Below are 25,446 nucleotides of genomic sequence, written 5' to 3'. Positions count from 1 at the left end.
GGCAGAGAGGCTGGTCCGCCAATCGGTTGGCCCCAATCGCAGGCCAGGCCACTCTGGAGGGCCCCCCCCCCCCCCCGGGATCGGGCTCCCCTCCCCCCCACAGGCCGCCCCCGGACTCTTCAACGCCGAGGTCCCGCCGGCTCAGAGGATATTAGAATGGCGCCGGCGGGACTCGGCTTTTTGAAGACGGCCGCTCAGCCCATCCGAGGCGGAGAATTGGCGCGCTGGCCCAGGCCGGAGAGTCGGCACACACCCTGACCGGCGGCTCGCCGACCACGCCGGCGCCGATTCTCAGCACTGCAGAGAATTGCTTCCCGGCATCGGGGCGGCGGGGGGGTCGGAGAATTCCACCTCTCATACTCACCCATTGCTTCCCCGCGTGCTTGTTCATGAGATTGATCATCCTCCTGTGACTGAACGGCAACCGAAGGTGAAAATCCTGCTAGCTCTAGAGCCTCCTCCTCCATGGGAATCAGGGTGGCGATAATCAGGATTCATCACCACTCCGGATCCTCTCTCTGGGTTATGGGCCCTGTCTCTTGCAGGAACAGAGGAGATTAACGTTAGTCACTGCACCCGTTTTCTGGTGCAGCGTGCTCCCGCCGGCAGCGGGACCCTCCGTCCTGGCAGCCGGCCAATGGGGTTTCCCATTGTGGGCACCCCCTACGCCGTCAGGAAATCTGCGGGCGTGAGTGCGCTGCCGGTGAAGCGGTGGATCCTGTCAATGGAGAGTCCAGTCCAACACCTAATCGTTTTGCACACTTCTTGCAGCATCTGTGGCCAATGATATGCATGTAGCAATGGGCTACTCTCGAACAAGTTTATGAGAGTTAGCAATGCCAGATGTGTGCCCCCTTACAGTGCTTCAATCATTACTTTTCCAGAAGCTGCTGCAGCCTCAACCCACTGCTACTAACATGTTGGGCTCTCCCTCCCTGGCATCCACACCCTCACACTTATCCATTTACCTCCCTCCAAAGGAAACGGAGGCTTGTCACTCATTCTGGAGGAGCTGAGAAGGTTGTTGACCTGTTTGAAATTTAACACAAGAAAATGTGAAGTGAGTCATTTTAGCAGGAAGAATGAGGAGAGGCAATATAAAGGAAATGGTACAATTTTAAAGGGATGCAGTTAATCATACCTTGGGGTGTACAGCACAAGTCTTTTGTGATGAACGGTTACTGTATTACTGTACCCTTGTCATCATGTAAGGTGATGTCCCCTTTAAGACCGGGCTTGGAACCCTGGGGGACTCTGCCTCCGGCTCCGCCCACCTGGGAGCCATATATAAGGGCCGCCTTGTGGGTGGCACCTAGTTAGCGCCCATCCCGGCACCAGGCTTGTTCTTAGCTTATTAAAGCCTTCTTTACTGTTTCACTCTCTAAGCGTCGTTATTGAGGGTACAACATCTTTGAAGTTGGCACTTGAGAAACCTGTTCACGAAACATCTGAACGTTTGGCTTTATAAAAAGGCATGCACGAACAGCAAGGCAGTGATATTAACTCTTTTTAAAACACAAGTTCAGCCACAGTTGGAGTACTGAGGGCATTTGTTATGGATACCACACCTTAGCAAAGATGATAAGGTCTTAGAGAGGGCATAGAGGAGATTTACTGGAATGGTGCCAGGGATAAAGACTTCAGTTAAAGACAGGGAAACCGCAGTTGCCTTTCTTGGAGCAGAGAAGGTTCATGGATGATTTAATATGAGTCTCAAAATCTTGAAATGGTTTTAAAGAGTAAATAAAGAGTAATTCCAGTTGCAGAAGGGTCGACAGCCAGACACCAGAGGTTTACATTAATTGGCGAATGAACTAGAGTGACATGAGGGAAAACAATTTCAGCAGCGGGTGTCTGTTTTTTGGAATGTGCTGACTGAAAAATGGTGGAAGCAGATTCAATAGGAACTTCTAAAAGAGAATTGGATAAGCACTCGAAAAGGAATTTTATTTGGAGTTACGAGGAAGGGAGTGAGACTAATTTCAAAGAGCCAGCACAGGCAAGGTGGTCTGAGTGGCTCCATATCTTGTGCATCACATCAAGGCAATTAACGGATCTTCATCCAAAGGCAGAGCAGGAGTGTGAGGCAGGTTCCAGAATTAAGGAGGGGAGCTGGGGAGATTTGCCGCCGAGGGAAATTACTTAATAATACATTCTGAGACTCACATGTTTTTTTAAATAATAATCTTTATTGTCACAAGTAGGCTTGCATTAACACTGCAATGAAGTTACTGTGAAAAGCCCCTAGTCGCCACACTCCGACGCCTGTACGGATACACTGAGGGAGAATTCAGGATGTACAATTCACCAAACAAGCACGTCTTTCGGGATTTTTGGGAGGAAACAGGAGCACCCGGAGGAAACCCACGCAGACACTGGAAGAACGTGCAGACTCCGCACAGACAGTGACCCAAACTAGGAATCGAACCTGGGACCCTGGAGCTATGAAGCAACAGTGCGACTCACTGTGCTGCTGTGCTGCCCTGGTTTGTACCAGTAAAAGTCAAATTTAGGACAAATAACAGGAAGCCTTTCTTCACATGGAATGGACTCCCAAATAGTGCAGCCAAGGTAAAGACCTTGTCATTATCTAGAAAGCAGTTGGGTGTTGCAAAAGTCACTCTGGTTGGTGAGTTGAAATAAACTGAATTGCTTTCTTCACCTGTAATTATCTTGTAAATAGTCATTTGGTATTGGAGAACTTGAATATTACTGAAAAAAATAGACATTTGTTGAAGCGTTTTATCTCACACTCATCTGGACAATCACAAGGCTAAAATGTGAGGGATTTCAACAAATTTATACTGTGTGGGAAAATAGTGCTGATTGGTTGGCAAGTGGACTCCGATTGGTAGAGGTGTTGCCATGGAGAATGTGCAATTAACTGCTACGCATTAAACCAGGTAGCTTGACTCTGATTTATCAAGGCATGAGGAAGGCGCCTGCCTGGCTGCCATTTATTTTGCTTGGGTGAAACAGGCGCAATGTGTGTAAATATTCTTCAATATACATGGGGTTAGCTTGCGTGAGCTGCCCGGAGTGTGATGGAATTGACGGCACTGAGAGAGTTCAATGGAATTGAGAGCTTTCGGCAGAAGAAAAATAAGTTCTGATGATGGGCCATCATCAACATGAAGGTGTCTTCTCCGGAAAAGTTTCCAAATGCTGTAGCGAGCGGGAATTGTTGCGGGTTTCCCAGCATATGACCCAGCAAGGCCGGCAATGCTATTCAACGTTAATTTGTCCACTTTTCATGGCCCACGGGCTTCCCGCTCCGAATGCCGGCTCGCCAGCTGATTCGCCGGGACCGCACTCGCCAGCCCCCATGCTAACAAGGTCAAGCAGCACTTAAGCTGCACTTGGTCAGCCAACCCCAGCCAGCTCACAAAAATTGTGCCGAGGAAACCAGCCCCAAGATTTGGGGATACTGACCTGGGGAGGCTCCTGGACACGGTGAAGTCCTGGTGGAGGCCAGGAGGGATGTCCTGTTCTGCTGACGGTCCCAGAAGGTGAGCCACAGGGCAGCCAGTGCTGCCTAGGATGAGGTCGCAGCAGCAGTGGAGAGCCTGGTGCACATCGTCGGCACCATGAGTGAAGGTGTCTGAGGCGTCGCGCAGTCGGTGACAGCCGTGACTGAGGGTCTTGGCAGTATATCTGCCGCACTGGGGGATGTCACCCAGTACCAGGCTGACCTTGATGGAGCTCTGTGGGACATGTCCCGCTCTCAGATGGGAATGGCCGAGGCGCTGTGGAGCTTGTCGCAGGTGGGCATGGCTGAGGCCCTGCAGAGCATGGCCCAATCACTGGGGGATGTGCCCCAGAAACTGAGGAGCGTCGTCGAGAGCGTCAACATGATGGTGATGACCATGGGGATCCACCAAGACTGGTAGAGCCAGATGATGCAGGGGCAGCCGGGGCTCGACCCAGCTGCCTCTCCATCCCAAGGTGAACCCCATGGCCCTATGGACACCAACTGGGAGGAGGGGTACTGTGTGCCAACGGGAGCCCGACCCATGGGGTGGCAACGGTGGCCACCAGCACTCCCGTGTTCAATCCTGTCGATGAGACCGCGTCTCAGGGATAGGGCGGCACGGTTGTGCATGTGCCGTTGACAAGTGAGCCGGGGCCCCCTGTCCCCAGAGCACACAGAGGATGCCCGTCGGGGCATCGAAGGCCACGGGATGAGGTAAGCAGCTGGCTGCCTCCATCTCAGATGTGCATCCTGGGGACACATCCAGACGTAGTGGTAGAGCTAGGAGGGCCAGGCATGTTGAGCATCACTGAGGGCACCGGGGTTGGGGGGAGGGGGGTTAGATAGGGGGTGGGGAGTTGGTGGGGTGGGGGCCGGGGGGTTTGGGGGGAGGGCAGCATTAACAGAAATAATGTATTGGACAGCACATTAAACAACTCTATGCACAACCATTATGATGCCTCCGTCACTTTCTTTCTCAATGCGGGCTGACACCCAGACCCTTTGCCCATCTTTCCAGGCAACTGCCTCTCCCAATGGCACCCACCCACCCTCCAGCCATGGTCACAGACCGGGAGCTGTGGTCCATCCCCTGGGTATTCGGATATTGGCTGCTGCGAGTGTGGTGTTGACTCCCACACAGTGTCGAGGCATCAAGGTGTGATCGGAAAGCTAGGCAATGACTCCCACATGCTACATGCCCTGCCTACTCACGGGTACCCACTTGACATGTGCCAAGTGCTTACTTAACCAGGATTGTCAATTCCCTATTAGCAACTGCCTTCAGCCACGCAGCCAGAGGTCTCAACAGTCGGTGGGGATTATGGGTGATCGGTGGGTCAGACGGGAAGGGACAGGGGTTGCTCCCGGAATGGGGTTCGGACCCCCCCCCCAGCACCTACCCCCACCCCCCCATGGTGGCCCACCCCTGCGCAGGGTCCCACAGCCCCCGCCAAACACTGGGGTGACAAGCCCAGCGCCCCCGGTCTCTTTGCCTGTGAGCGAAGATGGTTTATCACCTCCTCGGCTTCCCACGGAAGCCCTTCCGCCAGGTTCACGTTTGTGAAGAGGAGTACTGATCGGCGCCAGCTGGTGTGGCCGCTGAATGACAGGAGGCCGTTGGACGATGGGTGGCTCATGTTAATTGTATGGAAACGGGGCTTAAGTGGTGATAATTGGTTTCTCGTCATGCTATGGCGAGATTCCGAATTTGCCGACGGGAGCAGACCATTTGCATCGCAAACAATTTGGCGCCTGGTACAGTTCCCACTTTGGCCTCTCCCGCTATTCACTGGCCTCGTTACGCTTGAGCACGTGTGTAATAAGGCCGGAGGATCGCACCCAAAATGTCAACTGTGGGTGGGATTTTCCAATCCTTCCCTCCAGCAGGAGCTTCGGGTGCTGCTGAAGGCAACCCTGCGGCCTCGGATTCTCTGTCCACAAATGCTGCTTGATCTGATGACTTTTTCTAGCATTTTCTGTTTTTATTCCAAACCAGATGGCAGCAATTTTGCAGATTTTGAGGCTAAGGAGCTTTGTTAGTTCACGTCTGAATGAGGGTAATTTTCAGTCTTGGCAACTTCAATGCAATTAAAAATCATCAGAGTGCATAGCGGAAGCTATTTCTTCAATGTCAGCTCAGCAGTCGGATAGCTGAGGAGTGTGAGATTGGAAACAAAAAGGTAGATCGAGCTGGGTTTCATAGAATAGAATAGAATTTACAGTGCAGAAGGTGACCATTCGGCCCATCGAGTGCCCTTACAAAGAGCACCCTACTCAAGCCCACATATCTACCCTATCCTCGTAACCACCACTTAACATTTTTGGACACTAAGGGCAATTTAGCATGGCCAATCTACCGAACCCGCACATCTTTGGACTGCGATAAGAAACCGGAGCACCCGGAGGAAACCCACGCAGACACGGGGAGAACGTGCAGACTCCGCACAGACAGTGACCCAGCCGGGATTCGAACCTGGGACCCTGGAGCTGTGAAGCACTGTGTTGACCAGTATGCTACCGTGCTGCCCCGTGTGACTCCAAATCTACAGCAATGACTCTTAACTGCCCACTCAAATGGCCCTGAAAGCCATTAACAAAGTGATGGAAAAAGTAATCAACACAGCCATAAAGTGACATTTAGCAATAATTTACTCATTGAACTTCTCAGCTTCAGAACTTATTACAGCCTTCTTCAGACATGGACATGGACTAGGTGTGTAAAAGGAGAGGAAATAGCTCTCAACATCAAAGCAGCATTTGCACCCTACTTTGTAACCCCCACTTAACCTTTTTGGACACTAAGGACAATTTAGCATGGCCAATCCACCTAAACCACATATCTTTGGACTGTGGGAGGAAACCAGAGCACTCGGAGGAAACCCACGCAGACACGGGGAGAAACATGAGAAACCAGAATTTTGCATCCTACCCTTCGTCAGTATACCTGTGAGATCTGATCCCAAAAATCAACTGAAACAAGTCAGTTTATGTTCATTTTTTGAACTCTTGGCCTGACCAGATGGTCTTTTTTGGTCTTATATATTCTTATTCTCTTATTTTGCGAGGACAGCATTAAGATGACTAAAGATAACGTTTTGGGACATATCTAAGATGAACGTAGTGAATGGGAGTAGAAACCATTCCAGGAGATGTACATTGAGCTCAGTTAACCCAGGGTTCCTTTGGTCAAATGCTGCTTTGATGTAGAGAGCTATTTCCTCTCCTTTTATCACCTAGTTCATGTCCATGTCTGAAGAAGGCTGTAATGAGTTCTGAAGCTGAGAAGTTCAGTGAGTTAAGTGTCACGTAATGGCTGTGTTGATTACTTTTTCTATCACTTGGTTAATGGATTTCAGGGCCATTTCAATGGGCAGTTAAGAGTCATTGTTGTGGATTTGGAGTCACATGTGGGCCAGACCAGATGGGTTTTTACAACAATTGATGGTTGCATTGGTCCCATTACTGAGTCTGGCTTTATAATTCTAGATTTTTGAATTGAATTTAAATTGCTCAAACCGATATGGCGGGATTTGAACCTGTGTCCCAGATTATTAGCCTGGGCCTCTGGATTACAAGTCCAGTAATGACTGATTCTGATGTGCAAGCTCTCACTACAACTGGGGTGTTGTCGGGGCCCGTTAAGCAGGATTTTGAGAGCAAAGTCTCCCAAACGGAGAATTTTGCCCTATGTCACCATTCCTTCACTGTCACTGGGTTAAAATTTTGGAACTCACGAACAGCATGGTGGGTGTACCTACATCACATGTACTGCAGCGGTTCATGAGAATGGCTCACCATCTTCTCAGAGGCATTTGGGGATGAGAAACAATGGTGGCCTTGTCAGCAATGCTATCATCTCATGTAAAAAAACAAGCTACGATAATATAAAAGAGATGGCGATGGAGGAAAGATGGTGAAGGAGGGTATGATCAACTCTGTTGAGCACCATTGAGTTCAAGGAGGATGCACAAAGATGGTGTGCTGGAGTCACAGTAACAATGAACTTTGTAAGTATGGCTCAATGCTAATTCTCCAATTTCCTTCCCGCTCCCCTTCCTACAGTGAGATTGAGAACTTATCAGGTGTGCAATCACGAGTGTGAACGTATTCCATGCGTTAATATGTGATGAAAACATTGAAAAGCCAATAGCCAGTGCTTCTGGGCCACCTTAATTCATCTATTATTGAATAAATATTCCGTGAGGAGATCTGGGCCGGAATTCTCTGGACATTGGGATTCTCTGTACCTGCCGGCAGCGCACCCTCACCCATGGGTTTCCAGGCAGTGTGGAGTGGCGTTCATGGGAAACCCCATTGACAAACGGCAGGAGTACAGAATCCTGCCACCAGCGAACACAAACCGTTGAGAATTACGGTGCTAGGGTCCGGAGAATGCAGCCCCTGATGTGCAACTCAGATCCAGATCTTGGGGGAGGGGGTGTCAGGTCTCAAAGAGGAGCCAGTAGTGTAGGTTCTCCCCGCACCAGAGGTCTAAGCAGGATGACTAGCTGGACAAACCCCCGAGGGCCTGAACCCCTGCTACCAAACTCAAAATTGAGGCAGGGGTGCCAAATGATCCTTAAATTGCTATTAATTGAGCACCTAAGGGCTCCAATAGGCAAAAGGATGGGTGGGCATCCCCAGGTCTTGTTTCTCTCTTGTAAAATTTCAGACAGGTGAGGGTTGGGCAAACAAGTCGCATTAAACCCACCCAAGGAATTTTATGGTCACGCCCTGTGCTTGCAAACCTTTCAAAGTGGGTCCCTAAAATTCTTCTGGGATCTCTGGTATCCAGCAACATGAATGTCATCAAGAAATTCTCACTGATAACAAACCAGGAACTAAAGACACTGTTTTTCACATTTTAATCATTTTACAGAGGGTGAAGTAACAACCATATATACACATGGGCGGGGATTCTATGTTTGGGAGTCTATGTGCTCCCACCAGCGGAGAACCAGGACTGGTCTCTGCTGGCGCTATTTTTTTTTTTTTTGCAATTTGGATTTTGCGTGCCATTCCACAACATGCCGGGATTCGCGCTGTGACAGAGAGAAGTGGGCCAAATCTCTTGGACAGGTCTGAGATCGGAGTGCCATTTTTAAAGGGCGGTCTGATCTCCATTAGCTGCTGCAACAGCACCCCACCCCCCCATCTCCGGGTTGCCGGTAGCGCACCACTGCACTCTAATAGCTTGCAAGGCCACCCCTTATAATTCCCCCTTTATCCCTCCCCAGGTCCTCCATTCAGCCCCCCCCCCCCCCCCCCCCACTCCGCCAGACCTTCTCCCTTAAGCCCCCCTCATGAGCCTCCCCTTCCGTTTCCACACCTTGGAAGTGCCAACCTGGCACCTTGGAGTCTGAGAGGGGGACAAGGTGCTAGGTACCCTCCCGACAATTGTTGCCAGGGTGCCAAGGGAGGTCTTTCATTGGAGTGCTTTATAGTAAGTGAAGTGGCAGCCCCCTCAGCTGTTCTTTTCTTGAGATCAAAGAGACAGACTCATAAAAATATTGCACTTAGAGAAAGAGCTGCTACCCTAACCTAATGTACCCTGCAGAGCTAGAAATATAAATAATCTTTTGTGAGGGCCACGAAGAATCCAGCACGAGTTTTAAGGATACAAAGTAATAACATTTATTTACAATAACATATATATATATAACAGCAACAGCAACTTCCCTTGCTGCACACCCCTTCCTGCTGGTTCCAAACTGGCCAGCTTTATTTATACTTGGAGTTTACTAATGGTTTCTCCGCCCCCCTCATTGGGGAAGCTCATACTCTCACAGGATTGTGGGATTGTCATTAGTCCCCAGCCAATGGTAAGCAGGCAGGTTATAACATCCCTCCCCCCCAAAGTCCAAGGAATCCACCGAAGACCCTGGCGAAGGAGGGTGTCGGACTCGTTTTGCCGCAGGCCGGACACCATTTACACGCGGCGCTGGATCAGGTGGCATGTAACGAGACGGAAACCGGCGCTTCCGTGATGAACGGCGCAACGGTTGTACATCCACGGCCCGTGGATCCGAGGATTCCCCCTCTGGTGCGTCCTGTGTCTCCATCTCTGAGTCAGAGTCTGCTGCCTCCGTCATGTCAGCGACTCTATCTCCATTCGGTTCTGTAACGACCTGCGCAGGCTTTGAGTGAGGCACCAGTGGAAGATTGTGAGGACTACCCTCCCTTGTCTCTGGTCTCTGCGGCTGTAGAAATGAGCTCCGGGGGCGGGGAATCTTTTGAGGGGATAGTCTTCTGGACCAAAAGTGGTCTACATGTTTGCACTGGAGACGACCCTGGGCTTGCACCTGGTAAGATATAGGGCCCGTTTGGCGAAAGATTACGCCAGGAACCCACTGGGCACCACCAGCAAAATTCCGAACGAACACTGGGTCACCGGGCGCAAACTGCCGAATCGGCCGATGCCGAGAAAATCCCTGTCCCTGCCGTTCTTGTCTGCGGTGTACTTTTGCGCCAATGTCCGGGAAAACCATACTAAGGCGGGTGCGAAGTCTCCGGCCCATTAGGAGTTCTGCGGGAGCTACCCCAGTCACCGCATGGGGGGTGGTCCTATACGTAAACAAAAAGCGAGCCAATCACGTGTCCATTGATCCGGAAGACTGCTTCTTTCGGCCTCTTTTGAATGTCTGCACTGCGCACTCTGCCAACCCATTTGAAGCCGGGTGGTAAGGGGCAGTGCGGATATGGCGTTTGCCGTTCAGCTTCGTGAACCTCACAAACTCCTCACTCGTGAATGGAGTGCCGTTATCCGTGACCAGCACCTCGGGGAGGCCATGCGTACTAGAAGACAAACGCATCTTTTCAATTGTTGCGCAGGACGTTGTCCCCTGCATCTTATGCACCTCAGTCAACCCCTCAGAAACTGTTTGGAGGATGTGCTGCCACTGTAGCCGCAAATGGCGCAACCAGTCCCGACCCAACAGGCTGGGCCCGTGGCCGCACACCACGGTAAGTGGGAAACGCCCCTCTTGGCGTCCATAAACAACAGGGGTCATTGTAGTTCCTGCAATGTCCAGTGGTTCCCCCGTGTAGGTGGCCAACCTGGCCTGTGAGTCGGTTAATGTAAGGATCTGTATACCCTGATTGATGCAGTCGAATGTCCTCTGGGTGATCACAGAGACCGCTGCGCCGATGTCCAACTCCATCTCAAGCGGGTGACCATTGACCCGTACTGTCACCTTAATGGGGGCCACACGTGGAGCTGCCACACAATGCAGCTGCAGGCAGTCGTCCTCCGTCTCCACGTCCTCAGGAGTAATCACCGCAGGTTCATCCACATGGAAGGTACGACCCCTGGGCTGGTCCCAGTTTCGATCGGAACGACGGCACCTCTGGCGCCCCCAGGACCGGCGTCCGCGACGGGGTCGGCGCCTACAAGTCTGACACGGACATGGCTCCTCATCCATTGGTTCTGGAGAAGGCTACCTTCGGAGAGAAATGTCCGACAGCCACTGGCGTCGGTCCGGACGTCGCCTCGCCCAAGGTACCGCAGGAGTGCGGGGGGACGTTTTCGGACGGAAGGGGTTGCGCCCCAAGGCATGCACTTCCATTCCCTGTAGCTCCTGCACTCCTTGTTCTGCGCTCTCTCGGGACAATACTATTTGAATGGCCTGTTGAAAAGTCAATGTTGGCTCAGCTAACAACTTTCTCTGGGTGGCCGCATTGTTAATACCGCAAACCAAACGATCGCGTAACATTTCTGACAAGGTCTCACCATAGTCACAGTACTCCGCAATCCTGCGTAGCCTGGATAGAAAATCGGCAAGGGATTCTCCAGGGGTCCTCTCAGCGGTATTAAACCGGTAACGCTGGACTATCGTGGATGGGGTTGGGTTAAAATGTTGCCCCATTATATTCACAAGTTCATCAAACGTTTTGGTGTCCGGCGCAGCTGGGTACGTAAGGCTCCTAATCACCCCAAACGTATGCGGGCCGCAGACGGTGAGCAATATGACCACCTGGTGCTCGTTTTCGGTGATATTGTTTGCCCGGAAATAGTAACGCATCTGTTGTGCGTACTGGTTCCAGCTTTCCAGCGCAGCATCAAAAACATCCAAACGTCCGTACAGAGGCATGGTACAATAGAAAACAACTTCCAACCTGTATCCAACAAGAATCCAGGGAGATGGCTTCAGCAGTGTAGACAGCTAATCACTTTAACCCTCATCGCCAGTTTTGTGAGGGCCACGAAGAATCCAGCACGAGTTTTAAGGATACAAAGTAATAACATTTATTTACAATAACATTAATATATAACAGCAGCAACAACTTCCCTTGCTTCACACTCCTTCCTGCTGGTTCCAACTGGCCAGCTTTATTTATACTTCTAGTTTACTAATGGTTACTCCGGCCCCCCTCATTGAGGAAGCTCATACTCCTACAGGATTGTGGGATTGTCATTAGTCCCCAGCCAATGGTAAGCAGGCAGGTTACAACACAATCTGATTCATCGAGTTCCAAATTGCTGTCCATCACAATTCTTTTAACAGACAATGGAGTGTGAATTTCAATGTAGACAATCCAGTTCAAAGCATTGAGCTTCCTAGCCATACAAGAGCCTTTAAAACTTCAAAAGACAACTAAATAATTGTGAAAACCACGTCAAAGGTTTGCACCATTTTGAAGGCATAACTTTCACCTTCATCTCTCAGACCTTTAAACTTGGCATACAGGTGGATGACTCGGGTACCAAACCTAAGCTTTTTGTGTGGAAGAAATGCATTACATGTGATGTGCAAAATAGTACGCTTAATAAGATCATAAAATAACACAAAATAGAAACAGGAGTAGGCATTTCAGCCCCTCCACCCTTCAGTAAGATCATAAGATCACGGAAGACCTGATTTTGGCCTTAACGCCACACTCCTGCTTGTCCCATAACCCTTCTCTCCCTTTAGTAAAGTTGCTGTATGGTAGGGGCAGGTGGGAAGCCGGAGAGAATCCCATCCTCGTAATTTCATGCGCCCAGTAAACCCACCAGTGGGGAAGAGTAAAACTCTGGCCATTCCACTCACCCACCTTACCACATAGCGATTTTGTGCTAAGGCAGGAAAGGCTCAGATGGGAAACCTGTGTTTGTAGCAATAGAAGCCCTTCGGCCACTTAAGCGCCATTTTCCACCCAACCTCAGGTTTTAGGCTGACGGGAGATTGAACCTCGTGGAGAAAGTTCAAAATACAACTAAGTTACATTTTGGGGAAGAGAAATGTGGTGGCGGGGAGGTGGGGTTGCGGGGGGGGGGGGGGGGCAGGGCAGGAGGGCACCTCCATCAGAAGCCCCTTTCTGAAATTTGCCGCTCCCTTCCCCTTAAGGTCCAGTGGCCTCCGAACCTCTCTTACCTCCGACTTCACCTCCAAGCCCAGGATTACCTCACTTGGGCTCCAGCCGGCCTTTCCTGCCCTGGGAGCCCTTGAACATACCCAGGCCTCTGATTCCCAGGCTTAGAGCGTGATTTCCCAGAGCTTCCTAGTAGCCGGATCCTCTTGTTCCACTGACGTTGACATCCATGCAGCTGGATCCCCGACGCCTGACCTGGCAAGCCAATGCAAAAGCCCACAGACATTGGCCGGACGGGAAGATCCCACCGGCAGCCAAATTGGACAGCAAATTGGTTGCGAGAGAGTGGGTGTCAATGGGGATGTGTTTTCCACCGACTCTTTTGATTGTAGGAAATAAAAACTCGCTATTCAAAAAATTTAGGCAATGGAAATTTTTCCCATTATGTTTAACTCATAGCTATCCATATTAACTTTTTCACCCAAGAGTGTTCATGGCATTATCACTTGAAGTGTAATTTTCTAATTTACCACTTGTTAATATATTAAAAGTATTGTGTATGCTTGCATTTCTGCTCACATACCTTTTCTCCTGTTGTGCCAAAAATGTATGTGAACATTCAATATTGAAATGTTATGAGATTCATCAGAATTTAAACAGGGCCCAATAACACTATATTTGCTGGTTGAAACTGCCAGGTGACAGCCTAGGCCCAGTTATCATAAACTACATGAGCAATAATGCAGGAAATCTTTTTTACTTAGCAATTAAAAATGAAAGAGACTCTGAAAGGATGGCCCAGTGAACCCCTAGCTTTGTAATTAACAGCTTTCCTCAAAGAAGATCCTGAGTATTTTCATAAATCAAATATCAAAAATGAAGTCGAAGAAATATCAACAAACCTGGTAGCTTCATCCCCTTGATCTTTTCTTTAGATTGAAAAAAAGGGGAAAAAAGATAGCATTAATGCATTAATCTACAATCAGGCTCTGAAACAGAGGTTTCAAACTAAAACTGTGAGAATGAAAAATGAAATAGAAATGTTGCAATGAATAGATGTTATAACTTTCATGTAATCTTCAAACACCAATAACCATGTGAAATCTGCATATCCTTATCGTGATGTGAGATGAGCGCCTTAAGAAGTCATTTTCCGCCCATGATAATCAGAAATGAGAATTCATGCAGTCAAATGTGTTCCCTGTTGTGAGGAAGCTTTTCAAATGTACAAAATAGTCAAAGATAGATTATCCAAATGCACAACATCATGGAACACGTTGGGAATAATTACAAACCAGGTTGGAATTAATAATAAATGCTACACAGTTCTCTTTGGTGTGCTCAAATATCAGAGCATGTTACAATTTCCCAAAATTGATGTTCCCAGCCCTCCTCAATCAGTGTCAGCGCTGCCACTTTGGTGCTCCACTCTCCAGTTAACATCCTCTCATAATCACATTTGGTTGAACATATTCAGCAGCAGTAAGAACCCCTCACCACACCTAATGCTTTTTAAAAGGAATCATCGACTACCTTCAAGTTAGTTGCTGTAATTGTACAAGTGTTTGGTGGTTCCCAAATTTTTTTTAAGTTGCTGAAGTCGAAGAAAGTGTCAAGTCCTGAAGAACTTGATCCTGACTTAAAGAATTCTGCATGATTCACTTGCTCCCAGACACAAGTCCAGTAGTCGGTATTCTCCTTGGGCTACACCATTGATGCGCAATCAATTACTCTCAAGACAAAGTGATTCATAACTGAAGGCTTTAATCTTCTAGAACTCTTCCCCAGCAGTTTTGATACAGAAAGTGAAGGCTGCTGGGATGGCACTGGTTCTTATACTCCGCCTCTCTAGGCGGACCTCTGTACAACAGCCAATGGTAGACTCCTGGGTCTAACCAATGGTCATCCACCTCTTAGGTACCGCAATACCTGGTCTGACCACAACCATGAAGGGAAGTATGAGGAGAGGCCATACAGAGTAGGGCAGGTTGCTGTATGGAGGAGGAGGAAGGGGAGAAGGGCTTTCAGCAGAAGGACAAATCCATCCAGGATGTCAGGAAGAAATTTATCTTCCTGAACCACTTGAGGAACAATGTGAGAGATGCCTACACTTTAATAAGGACGTCCTCACAGAATTCTGCCACTTTCTGCAGGTACAATTGAAACCTGAGAGCAGGGAGTTGATGGCATTGATATTGGCTGTGACAGTGACTGTAACCTTAAACTTTTAAACAACTGGCTCCTTCCAAGTTGGAGTGGGAGGTATTTGCAGTATTTCATAGTTTGTCATCTATTATCACATACAGGAGATCACCAAGCCCCTCTCGTCAAAGAGAACTGACTACTCTTCATATGCTACTGAGGGCATCAGATAGAGCAAGAACATGACTTTTGAGGATAGCAGGCTTCTCCATTGTGTCATATGCCTTTAAGTGAAGACATGCCATTTTGCAGGAGCCGCATGTCAACTCTACGATGTACCAGAACGGAAAATAATTCCACCCGGTCCCACATATGCAGAGAATTATGCAGGTCAATGACCAGTAATGGTAGTTTTATTCTGTAGTAATCTGCTATCTGCATTTAAGTCATCGTGACAAGGGCAGCATGGTGGTGCAGTAGTTAGCACTGCTGCCTCATGGCGCCGAGGTCCCAGATTTGATCCCGGCTGTGGGTCACTGTCCGTGTGGAGTTTGCACATTCTCCTCTTGTTTGCGTGGGTTTCGCCCCCCACAACCCAACATATGTGCAGGCTAGGTGGATTGGCCACACTAAATTGCCCCTGAATTGGAAAAAATGAATTGGGTGTCATAATATACACCAGTATATCATGGTGCAGACACACACACACACACTGATGGACATGCAGTGGGACCAATCAGCATACACAACACCGCAGCCAATCACTAGTGAGAGCACACGCACTATAAAGACAGGGGACGGGAGAGTTCCCGCTCATTCTAGCAGCAGCCAGCTCAGAGCACAGAGCTCACAGCCTGCAACACAGACATTCACCATGTGCTGAGTGTATCACCTGGTTAGGACTAGGCAAGGGTCAACAGTTAAAGCTGGTATTGCATTTACCCACAGTTCAAGTATGTTAATATAGTTAACCTTATAATAAAATAGAGTTGCACCACTTCCAGTGTTGGTGACCTGTTTGTGATCCAGAACACCCAACGCATCATTGGGTACTCTAAATTTATTTTTAAAAAGTCGGCGTGACAAACCAAAGAGTGGCCATTGGGCAACAAGGTCTCATCTTTGATAAATGTAAATTTCGCCACAGTCCCCGAGGCTGCTCTCCCTTTTGAGACTTGACTGATGGTGATTTAATCTGATGGTCACCATACCTCAGGCGAGGGCAAAGTTGAGAAGGCGGGCCTTCGTGAATAATCTCAGCGGATATGGGAATTGAACACATGCAGTTGGCGTCACTCCACACAATGAACCAGCCAACTGAGCTAATCGGTCCCCATGGCGCTTAACTGTAGAGCACAACCCACCCACATCTGTATGCAATTAAATTCTTGCTACTGCACAAAATGTGATATAGATCAGGGACATGTTTAAAAAATACTTCCACTTCCTGGGCTGCTCTGGGGGAGCACTGCCACGCTCAGTAGAGTGAGTGTCAGGATTTGAGATGTTATGCTGTACCACATCATCATCATGAGGGCTATCATGGCCCATGTGCTTTTGGGTGGAAACAACTCCAGTTTTGTGGGGTGGTAGTCCCTTTAAAAATTAGGATTTGTTATCTGATAAATAAAACTGCTGGGTTCTCGTAAATGATCATGTGAGTATATTGCCTGGGAGATGAACAGTCTGAAAAAAAGGTCAACAAGCTAGTTGGAGGAATGATTCCTTTTATAGAGGCGGTTTTCATAAAATCCCGACAGTACAGGAGGCCATTCAGCCCATTGATTCTGCACCGCCCCTCAGAAAGAACACCCTACCTAGGCCCAATCTGTCACCCTATTTCCGTAATCCCACCTAACCTTTGGACACTTAAGGGCAATTTCCATGGCCAATCCACTTAATCTGCACATCTTTGGACTGTGGGAGGAAACCGGAGCTTCCGGAGGAAACTCACGCAGACACAGGGAGAAGGTAGAAACTCCATACAGACAGAGAATTTGGAACAAGCTAGAGTGAAGGAAACATCTCTTTCAGAATTTGATTGAAATTCTGGATGTAGGCTGAAAAAGGCGCTATGAGCTGTGAGTTGAATTTCCCATATAGTTAAATTGAAGAAAGGGAGTTTTAAATACAAAACTCCATCCTTAAAGATTAAAGTCAGGGGAGTTCTGATCTGAGGTAGCTATGCCGAAGACTTTAGAGACGCCTGTGTTGAATGGGAAGTTTGCACCCTTAGGCCAGTTGGAGGAGATGTGGATGGACATCTTTGCCAGAGTAGAAGGCCAATAAATCCCAGCCCTTATCCAAATCATTGGTGCAGTACCCAGTCTAAGCAGTTAATCTTCCAAGTATTACTAAGTATTTGACTTGAGAGTTTTGGGGTGTAACTCTAATGGGTGGAGAAGGAAAGTGGATCTTAATAATTTGACTTGGGGTATAAGTAATTATATTCATTGTATTTTTAAATTATGTTTACATAACTATTTAATAGAGTGTAATTATTATAGTTAATGTTCTTTGATTTTTGTTTACATTGTGAACCTTATAGCTTCATTCTTTTTGTAAACACCTAGGATTTCAGATTTTAAAATAAAATTTAAAACTTTGATGGTCTCCACCAAGATCACAACAATTGGGGGCTCAAGCGGGAATACAAATTCACAGATTGTAATGGGTGTGCTGGGATATTGGCTAAGGTTTAGGCTAACAGGAGTTTACAGTGAATTTTACTGTACAAAGTAAAAAGCAGTATGGCTATGTCAGTTGCAAAGACGTTTCTGGAGAGGGAAGATTTACCACTGAGGTATTTGCAACAATTTTAGGTTACTAGAATTACAAAGAAGTTTGAAATTAGAGATAAAAGTAGGTGCTAATATACAGAAATAGTGGATATTGTAGCACAGCATTTGGAATTGGAAGCGAGTAAACAGGTAAAACACAGCCTGAAACAGTGTTTCAAAAAGATATTGAAGTCGGAAAGCACAAATTGGCTGAAGAAAAGATTAAATTGAAAATGAAATTAATAGTTTGGATGAATTGTGTCCCACTCTGAGATTTGACTTAACAAAGAATTTTCACATTGTGCCCAATTCACTGGTGATGGAGTTAGGAGATTTGTCTCATTTGAGAAAGCTAGGGGAGCCACAGGATACATGGACACCTATTTTGCAAAGTGTCTTCATAGGAAAGGCAATGGATGTTTATTCAAGTCTTTTGGAAGAGCTATCTTGGACTATGAGACAGTTCAAAATGTGGTACTTGATGCATATGAGCTGGTTCCAGAGCTGTATCAATTAAGATTTCAAACTGTCAGGAAAACAAAACAAACCAGACATTTGCGGAATATTCTCCAGAGGGGATGTTGTGGAACCGATGTTGTGGTGTTCTTCAATGAACTTACCTGAGACTTCTAAAACAGGACTGAGGTCATGATTCTAGAAGATTTTAGGAACAACATTGAAGTAGCTATTGTGTCTCATTTGGAGGACTGTCTGAAAAAGGGTGCCTGCAGTTTTAGCCGACAGATAAGGGGCTGGATTCTCTGCACCCTGATGCTGTGACCACGCTCGGTGACAGGGCGGAGAATATAGTTTCCCGCATGAAATCGGGACCGGCGCCGGTTCCATCATTCTCCGGCCCCCGATTATCCACTGCCTCAAGCCACTGCCTGAAACCTGCCCCGCTAGTCTCCGTCACCAACCAGCCGAATTCCCGAAGGCGTGGACCACACATGGTCCCACCATCCGTGATACCCGCGTAGCGGCTGCGGACTCAATCTGGGGCCGCCACAGTCGGGGGAGGGCCGATCTGAGGGCAGGGGTAGCCTCATTCAGGACTGTTTTTTTTTTTGTGCGGGTGGTCCGGGTCGGGAGAGCGGCTGATCGCGGGCACTATTTCCGCGGTCCAGGTCCGCGTGTTGAGTCCGCCATGGAGCATGGTGCGGCCACTGTGCATGCGCGGCCTCTGACCCAGAAGTGCAGGGGGCCGTATCGGCATCTAGAGCTGCGAGCTCCACGACAGCTCCTGCTAGCCCCCTGCAAGGCTGTGAATCTGTGGCCTTTGACTCCAGTTTTCCTGGCGTAAAAGACCACGGGCGGGATTCTCCACTCTCGCGCCGAAGTGCCCACGCCGTCGTGAACGCCGTCAAGGTTCACGACAGCGCGAAACGGCCACTATCCCGACCGATTGAGGCCCCGACAATGGGCTAGGATCGGGGCTGCGTCATCTACACGCGCCAGGCCTTGTCGCCGCGTAAAGGCGGTGCCGCATAGATGACGCGGCCGGTGCCGCATAACTGCCGTCACCCACGCATGCGCGGGTTGGCTGGCGCCAATCCGCGCATGCGTGGTTGCCGTCCTCTCCGAGTCCGCCCCGCAAGAAGATGGCGGACGGATCTTGCGGGGCCGCGGAAGGAAGGAGGTCCTCGTTCAGAGAGGACAGCCCGACGATCGGTGGGCACCTATCGCGGGCCAGGCCACATTTGAGGTACCCCCCGGTGCAGGATCCCCCCTCCCCCCCACAGGCCGCTCACCCCCCCAGCGTTCCCGCGCTGTTCCCGACGGCAGCGACCAGGTGTGGACGGCGCCGGGGGGAACCCGCCGTTTTGGCCTGGCTGCAGTGCCCATCTGGGCCTGAGAATAGCGGGGGTGCCGGAGAATCGCCATTTTGGGGTCTCAGGCGATTCTCCGGCCTGCGGCTCGCGAAATTCGACGTGGCCGTTCCCGCCACTTGGGAGAATTGCGGGAGGGCGTCGGACCGGCATCCCGGGAAATTTTGGCGGCCCAGGCGATTCTCCCAACCGGCGCGGGAGTGGAGAATCTCACCCCACAGTTTTCACGATGGCTTGGGGACATAGTCCAAAAAACAGAGAATCCAGCCCATGATATCGCACACAGACAGGGAGGGAATATTAAACCTTCATTTATGAACCCACAAGGAAGTTCTCCCTTACTATTCTAACAAAGTAAATAAACAAGTTAATATTTTAAGAGATGGTGGATCAGTTTAGTCATTGATGATAGCTACTGATACAATTTGTCTGCCAGAAAATCTGGTGAAAGGAAAGTGCTGATAGGGGATTCAGAGGAGATATAAAGCTGTCCCCTTACACAAAATAAAGTTACGAAGTAACTTAGTACACAGTTGTTAATGATAGAATGTGTTCCTCGTTTGCCTATTGAAAGGTAGATTTCTTATTGAGAAATTATTTTTACCATCTCAAAGAGTTTCCAGTGATCTTATTGAAGTGAGAGAACCTGAGATTTTGCAGGAGAAACATCCTGGATTATTTCCAGGTTGCGAAGTAATGAGATCTCAAGTTCATCGGGTGAGACTAAATGACAGAAAATCAACTGAATGGATGATCCAGATATTTAATTAGCTGAGAAAATTTTGGGCAAGTCAGATGAGGATAAAAACCTTGAGAAGAATGAGGCTAATTTAATTAGATGATTTTCTTTAATTGAAGCATTATTTGTGGGAATTATCTCAGACAGCATATTCTGCGGAAGAATCAGAAAAAGTTCCTGAATGACATTATTTTTAAAAAATGATTTATTAATGGAGAAATGGAGACGTCCTTAAAGACCAAGGGCGGGATTCTCCGACCCCCCGCCGGGTCGGAGAGTCGCTGGGGGGGGCAGCGTGAATCCCGCCCCCATGGCTGCCGAATCTCCGCCGCTGGGGATTTGGCGGGGTCGGGAATCGTGCCGTGCCGGTTGGCGGCCGCTGAAAGCGCCCCCCCCCCCCCCCCCCCCACCCTCGACGATTCTCTGACTCGCGATGGGCCAAGTGGCCGCCCGTTTCCGGCCAGTCCCGCCGGCGTATGTTATGACAGGTACTTACCAGTGGGACCTGGCTCTGAGGGTGGCCTCCGGGGTCCTCGGGGGGGGGGGGGGGCGCAGGCTGATCTGGCCCCGGGGGGTACCCCCATGGTGGCCTGGCCCACGATCGGGGCCCACTGATCCGCAGGGGCGGGCCTGTGGGGGCACTCTGTTCCTCCGCGCCAGCCACTGTAACAGTCCGCGATGGCCGGCGCGGGGATGAACCCCCCCTGCGCATGCGCTGGGGTGACACCAGCACATGCTGGCGCTCCCGCACATGCGCCAACTCGCACTAGCTGGCGGCGGTCCTTCTGCGTCGGTTGGCGTGGCGCCAAGCCCCTTCCATGCAGGCCGGCGCGGCGCAAACCACTCTGGTGCCGGCCTAGCCTCTGAAGGTGCGGAGGATTCCGCACCTACGTGACGGCCCAACGCCGGAGTGGTTCACGCCACTCCTCGGAGCCGGAGTGGCCTGTCCCACCGGTTCACGGAGAATCCCAGTCCAGATGAGGAATGGACTGTGTTCTATTAATGTATTGTCCCTCTTGGTCATCACAGGCAAATTTTAAGGATTGCACATGAACTTCCAATGGCAGGGTATTTAGGAATAAGAAAGGTTCAGGCTGAAATGAAACATTTTTATTGTTCTTGATTACATAAGAATATGATTGAATTCTGTAAGTAATGTACACATGTCAAATGGTTAGAAAATCCCAGCCATTATTTTAACCAGCTCCATTGATCCCTATATCCACTTTTGATGAACCAATTAGGAGGAATCTATTGGATTCCATGGAACCCATTCTAAAACTAAAACAGGATATCAATATCTTTCAACTATCATTAACTAGCAACTATATTCAACTACGAGGTTCTCAGAGGCCATTCTCTGAACAAAGATTACTGCAATGATTGTAATTCAAAGGTTAATTCAGTTTTCCACCAGGTATGTATTGTCCAAAGATGATCAATCTAATCAAGGGTCATATTTTATGGCATGGGAATTTCAGGATATTTCGGGCCATTTAGGAATAAAACCACTTAAACCAATTGCATATTGCCCATTGTCCTAAGGGGCATTGGAAAGAATCCATCAAATTATAAGGGCTATGAACAAAACCTATTCCCATGAATATGTAGAGGATTGGGATGGAAGAATTTCATGTCTGTTATTTGCAATTAGGGATGCACCTAATGAATGAACAGGTTTTAGTCCCTTTGAGTTAGTCTATGGACATGAAGTAAGATCACTTAAAGAGAAATTTATGGATTAGGAAGAGGAAATTACTCTCTTCAATTCTGGGGAGAACTTCACAGAAACATAAAATGAGTGGTTAGCCCACCCGCAACCTGTCCCCCAGTGGGTGACTATGGCACAGCCAGTCCTCCCACCCGTAGGCCTATTAAGGCCCTTAAGTTGCCAATTAAAGGCCATTTAAGGACCTGTTTCTGCCCCCATAATATGGTGCACAGGGGAAGATGGAAAGAAATTGGCAAGCTGCTACTTTCTGAACTCGGGGTAAAAGGTAGGAAGGGGAGGGGAAATCAGCCGTGCCGTTGGGGGATCCTCTATGCCTATCAGTGGCAACCACCCCAGCCTCGCGAACTCCCCTGCAACCCCCCCCCCCCCGGAAGGTTCTTTATCTCTACCCAACTAAAAACCTTGGATTTACAGTAAGTCTGATATCCATGGATCTTCTTCTCAGATCACCTTTATAGTCCCAGCAGCAGCCACTCCTGCACTCTAGCACTACTGGGACTATTCAGCTGGCAGCGGCTCACAAGGGAGGACTTTCTTTCTCTGAGAGGCAAAAGTCTCACTCTCACCTTGTTAAGGCTGACCACTGGGGCGGGGGGGGGGGGACTGCATAAAATTCACCCTTATGTATCTAAATTATTTATTTAACAAAATGAACTTATTAGTAAGTCACGTAGAAGGAGAACTTAAAACAAATGTGTCACATAAATATGACAATAAGATGTGGGAACACAAGTAGGCCATTTCGCTGATCGAGTCTGCTCTGCCATTCAGTGAGATTATGACTAATCTGAAATGATAATCTTCAACTTCACTTTCCTGCTTTATCCCTATAACCCTTGATCCCCTTACTGATTAAAAATGTGTTTATCTCAACCTAGAACATATTTAAGGACCGAGCCTCCACACCTCTCTGTGGTAAAGAATTCCACAGATTCACTACCCTCTGAGAGAAGAATGTATTTCTCATCTCTGTCTTAAATGGGAGACGCCTTACTCTGAGATGATGCCTCTGCTCTTGGACTCTCCCAAAAGGAGAAACAAACTCTCAGCATCTACTCTGTCAAGCCCCCTGAGAATCCTGGGCGAGATTCTCTGATGCTGAGGCTAAGTGTTGACGCCGTCGTAAACGCCGTCGCATTTTACGACGGTGTCAACAGGCCCCCAGAATCAGCGATCCTGAGCCCTACAGGAGGCCAGCACGGCACTGGAGCGACCCACGCCGCTCCAGCTGCTGATACAAGCATCAAATGGGCGCCGCAGGTCTGCGCTTGTGCACTGCAACCGGCACGAATGCACGCATACGCGGTAGCTTCCTTCTCAGCGCCGGCCCCGCCACAACATGGCCTAGGGCTACAGGGGCCGGCGCGGAGCAAAAGAGGCCCCCACCACGAGAGGCCGGCTCGCCGATCGGTAGGCCCCGATTGCGGGCCAGGCCACGGTGGAGGCCCCCCACGGGGTCGGCCCTCCACGGGGTCGGACACCCCCGGCCCCCCCATCAGGCTGCCCCCCACAGGATGGATGCCGAGGTCCCGCTGGGTAAGACCAGGGGCGAAATTCTCCGTTATCGGCGGAAAGTCCGCCGATCGGTGCAAAAAACAGCGCAAATCCGACTTACGTCACGTCGGAAAAATGGGTCGATAGTCTCCGGCCCGAAATGGGCTAGCAGCGACGTAACGGGATCCGCGCTTGCGCAGTGGTTCACGCCGTGCAGCGTCATACGCGCTGCACGGCGTGACGGCTCATAAGGCCGCGCTGCTCCCCCCCACCCGACCGGAACACCCGACCGCAACGCCCGACTGGATGGCTGGCCGTCGCTCAGCCCCGAGGTTCGAGTCACGCGATGTGGAGGCGCTCCTGGACGCGGTGGAACAGAGGAGGGACGCCCTGTATCCCGGGCACGGCCGCAGAGTTGCCCCACGCTACAGCCGGCGTCTGTGGAGGGAAGTGGCAGAGGCCGTCACCGCTGTGGCCCTGACACCACGGACAGGCACCCAGTGCCACAAGAAGGTGAATGACCTCGTCAGAGCAGGCAGGGTGAGCCTCCCCAATATCCCCCCTCCCCATATCCCCCCTTCCCCATATCCCCCATATCCCCCTCCCCATATCCCCCCTCCCCCATATCCCCCCTCCCCCATATCCCCCCTCCCCTATATCCCCCATATACACCATATCCCCCCTCCCCATATCCCCCTCCCTCATATCCCCCCTCCCCCATATCCCCATATCCCCCCTCCCCCATATACCACCCTCCCCCATATCCCCCCTCCCCCATATCCCCCCTCCCCCATATCCCCCATATCCCCCCTCCCCCATATCCCCCCTCCCCCATATCCCCCCTCCCCATATCCCCCCTCCCCCCTCCCCATATCCCCCCTCCCCATATCCCCCCTCCCCATATCCCCCCTCCCCCATATCCCCCCTCCCCCATATCCCCCCTCCCCCATATCCCCCCTCCCCATATCCCCCTCCCCATATCCCCCATATCCCCCTCCCCCATATCCCCCCTCCCCCATATCCCCCTCCCCATATCCCCCCTCCCCCATATCCCCCCTCCCCCATATCCCCCATATCCCCCTCCCCATATCCCCCTCCCCCATATCCCCCATATCCCCCCTCCCCCATATCCCCCATCCCCATATCCCCCTCCCCATATCCCCCCTCCCCCATACCCCCCCATATCCCCCCTCCCCCATATCCCCCCTCCCCATATCCCCCCTCCCCCATATCCCCCCCACATATCCCCCTCCCCCATATCCCCCCTCCCCCATATCCCCCATATCCCCCCTCCCCCATATCCCCCCTCCCCCATATCCCCCCCCATATCCCCCTCCCCCATATCCCCCCTCCCCCATATCCCCCATATCCCCCCTCCCCCATATCCCCCCTCCCCCATATCCCCCATATCCCCCTCCCCATATCCCCCTCCCCCATATCCCCCTCCCCATATCCCCCCTCCCCCATATCCCCCTCCCCCATATCCCCCCTCCCCATATCGTCCCCTCCCCCATATCCCCCCTCCCCCATATCCCCCATATCCCCCTCCCCCATATCCCCCCTCCCCCATAACCCCCCTCCTCCATATCTCCCATATCCCCCCTCCCCCATATCCCCCCTCCCCCATATCCCCCTTATCCCCCCTCCCCCATATCCCCCTCCCCATATCCCCCTCCCCCATATCCCCCATATCCCCCCTCCCCCATATCCCCCCTCCCCCATATTCCCCCTCCCCATATCCCCCCTCCCCCATATCCCCAAGTCAATATACCCCTAACCTTAACCTCTGCAATGCACGCGCAACCGATGGCGTGCATTCATATACCTGCCTAACAGTGTTGCCTTTTACCCCTGCCACCCCCCCCCCCCCACCCACAGGAGAAGGGCGCACACAACAATAGGGAGCATGTGAGGACTGGAGGAGGCCCCGCTGATGAGAGGCCACTGACCGTACATGAGGAAAGGGC

General features: G+C 50.3%; 1 protein-coding gene across 3 annotated transcripts in view; it reads right to left on the bottom strand.

Annotated features, from left to right (window-relative positions):
• kcnq3 (potassium voltage-gated channel, KQT-like subfamily, member 3) overlaps window positions 1-25,446 on the bottom strand; it is a 609,891-nt gene that overhangs the window by 96,127 nt on the left and 488,318 nt on the right. For all 3 annotated transcript variants that reach the window (XM_072467851.1, XM_072467853.1, XM_072467852.1), the window contains one exon: window positions 13,666-13,692. In XM_072467851.1, the coding sequence (XP_072323952.1) occupies window positions 13,666-13,692 (27 nt within the window). The remainder of the gene's footprint in view (window positions 1-13,665; window positions 13,693-25,446) is intronic.

The sequence above is a fragment of the Scyliorhinus torazame genome, chromosome 11 (assembly GCF_047496885.1).
Source record: "Scyliorhinus torazame isolate Kashiwa2021f chromosome 11, sScyTor2.1, whole genome shotgun sequence".
NCBI lineage: Eukaryota > Metazoa > Chordata > Chondrichthyes > Carcharhiniformes > Scyliorhinidae > Scyliorhinus > Scyliorhinus torazame.
Note: the sequence above shows the minus strand (reverse complement) of the source record. Positions and strands in the feature narration are given on the sequence as shown.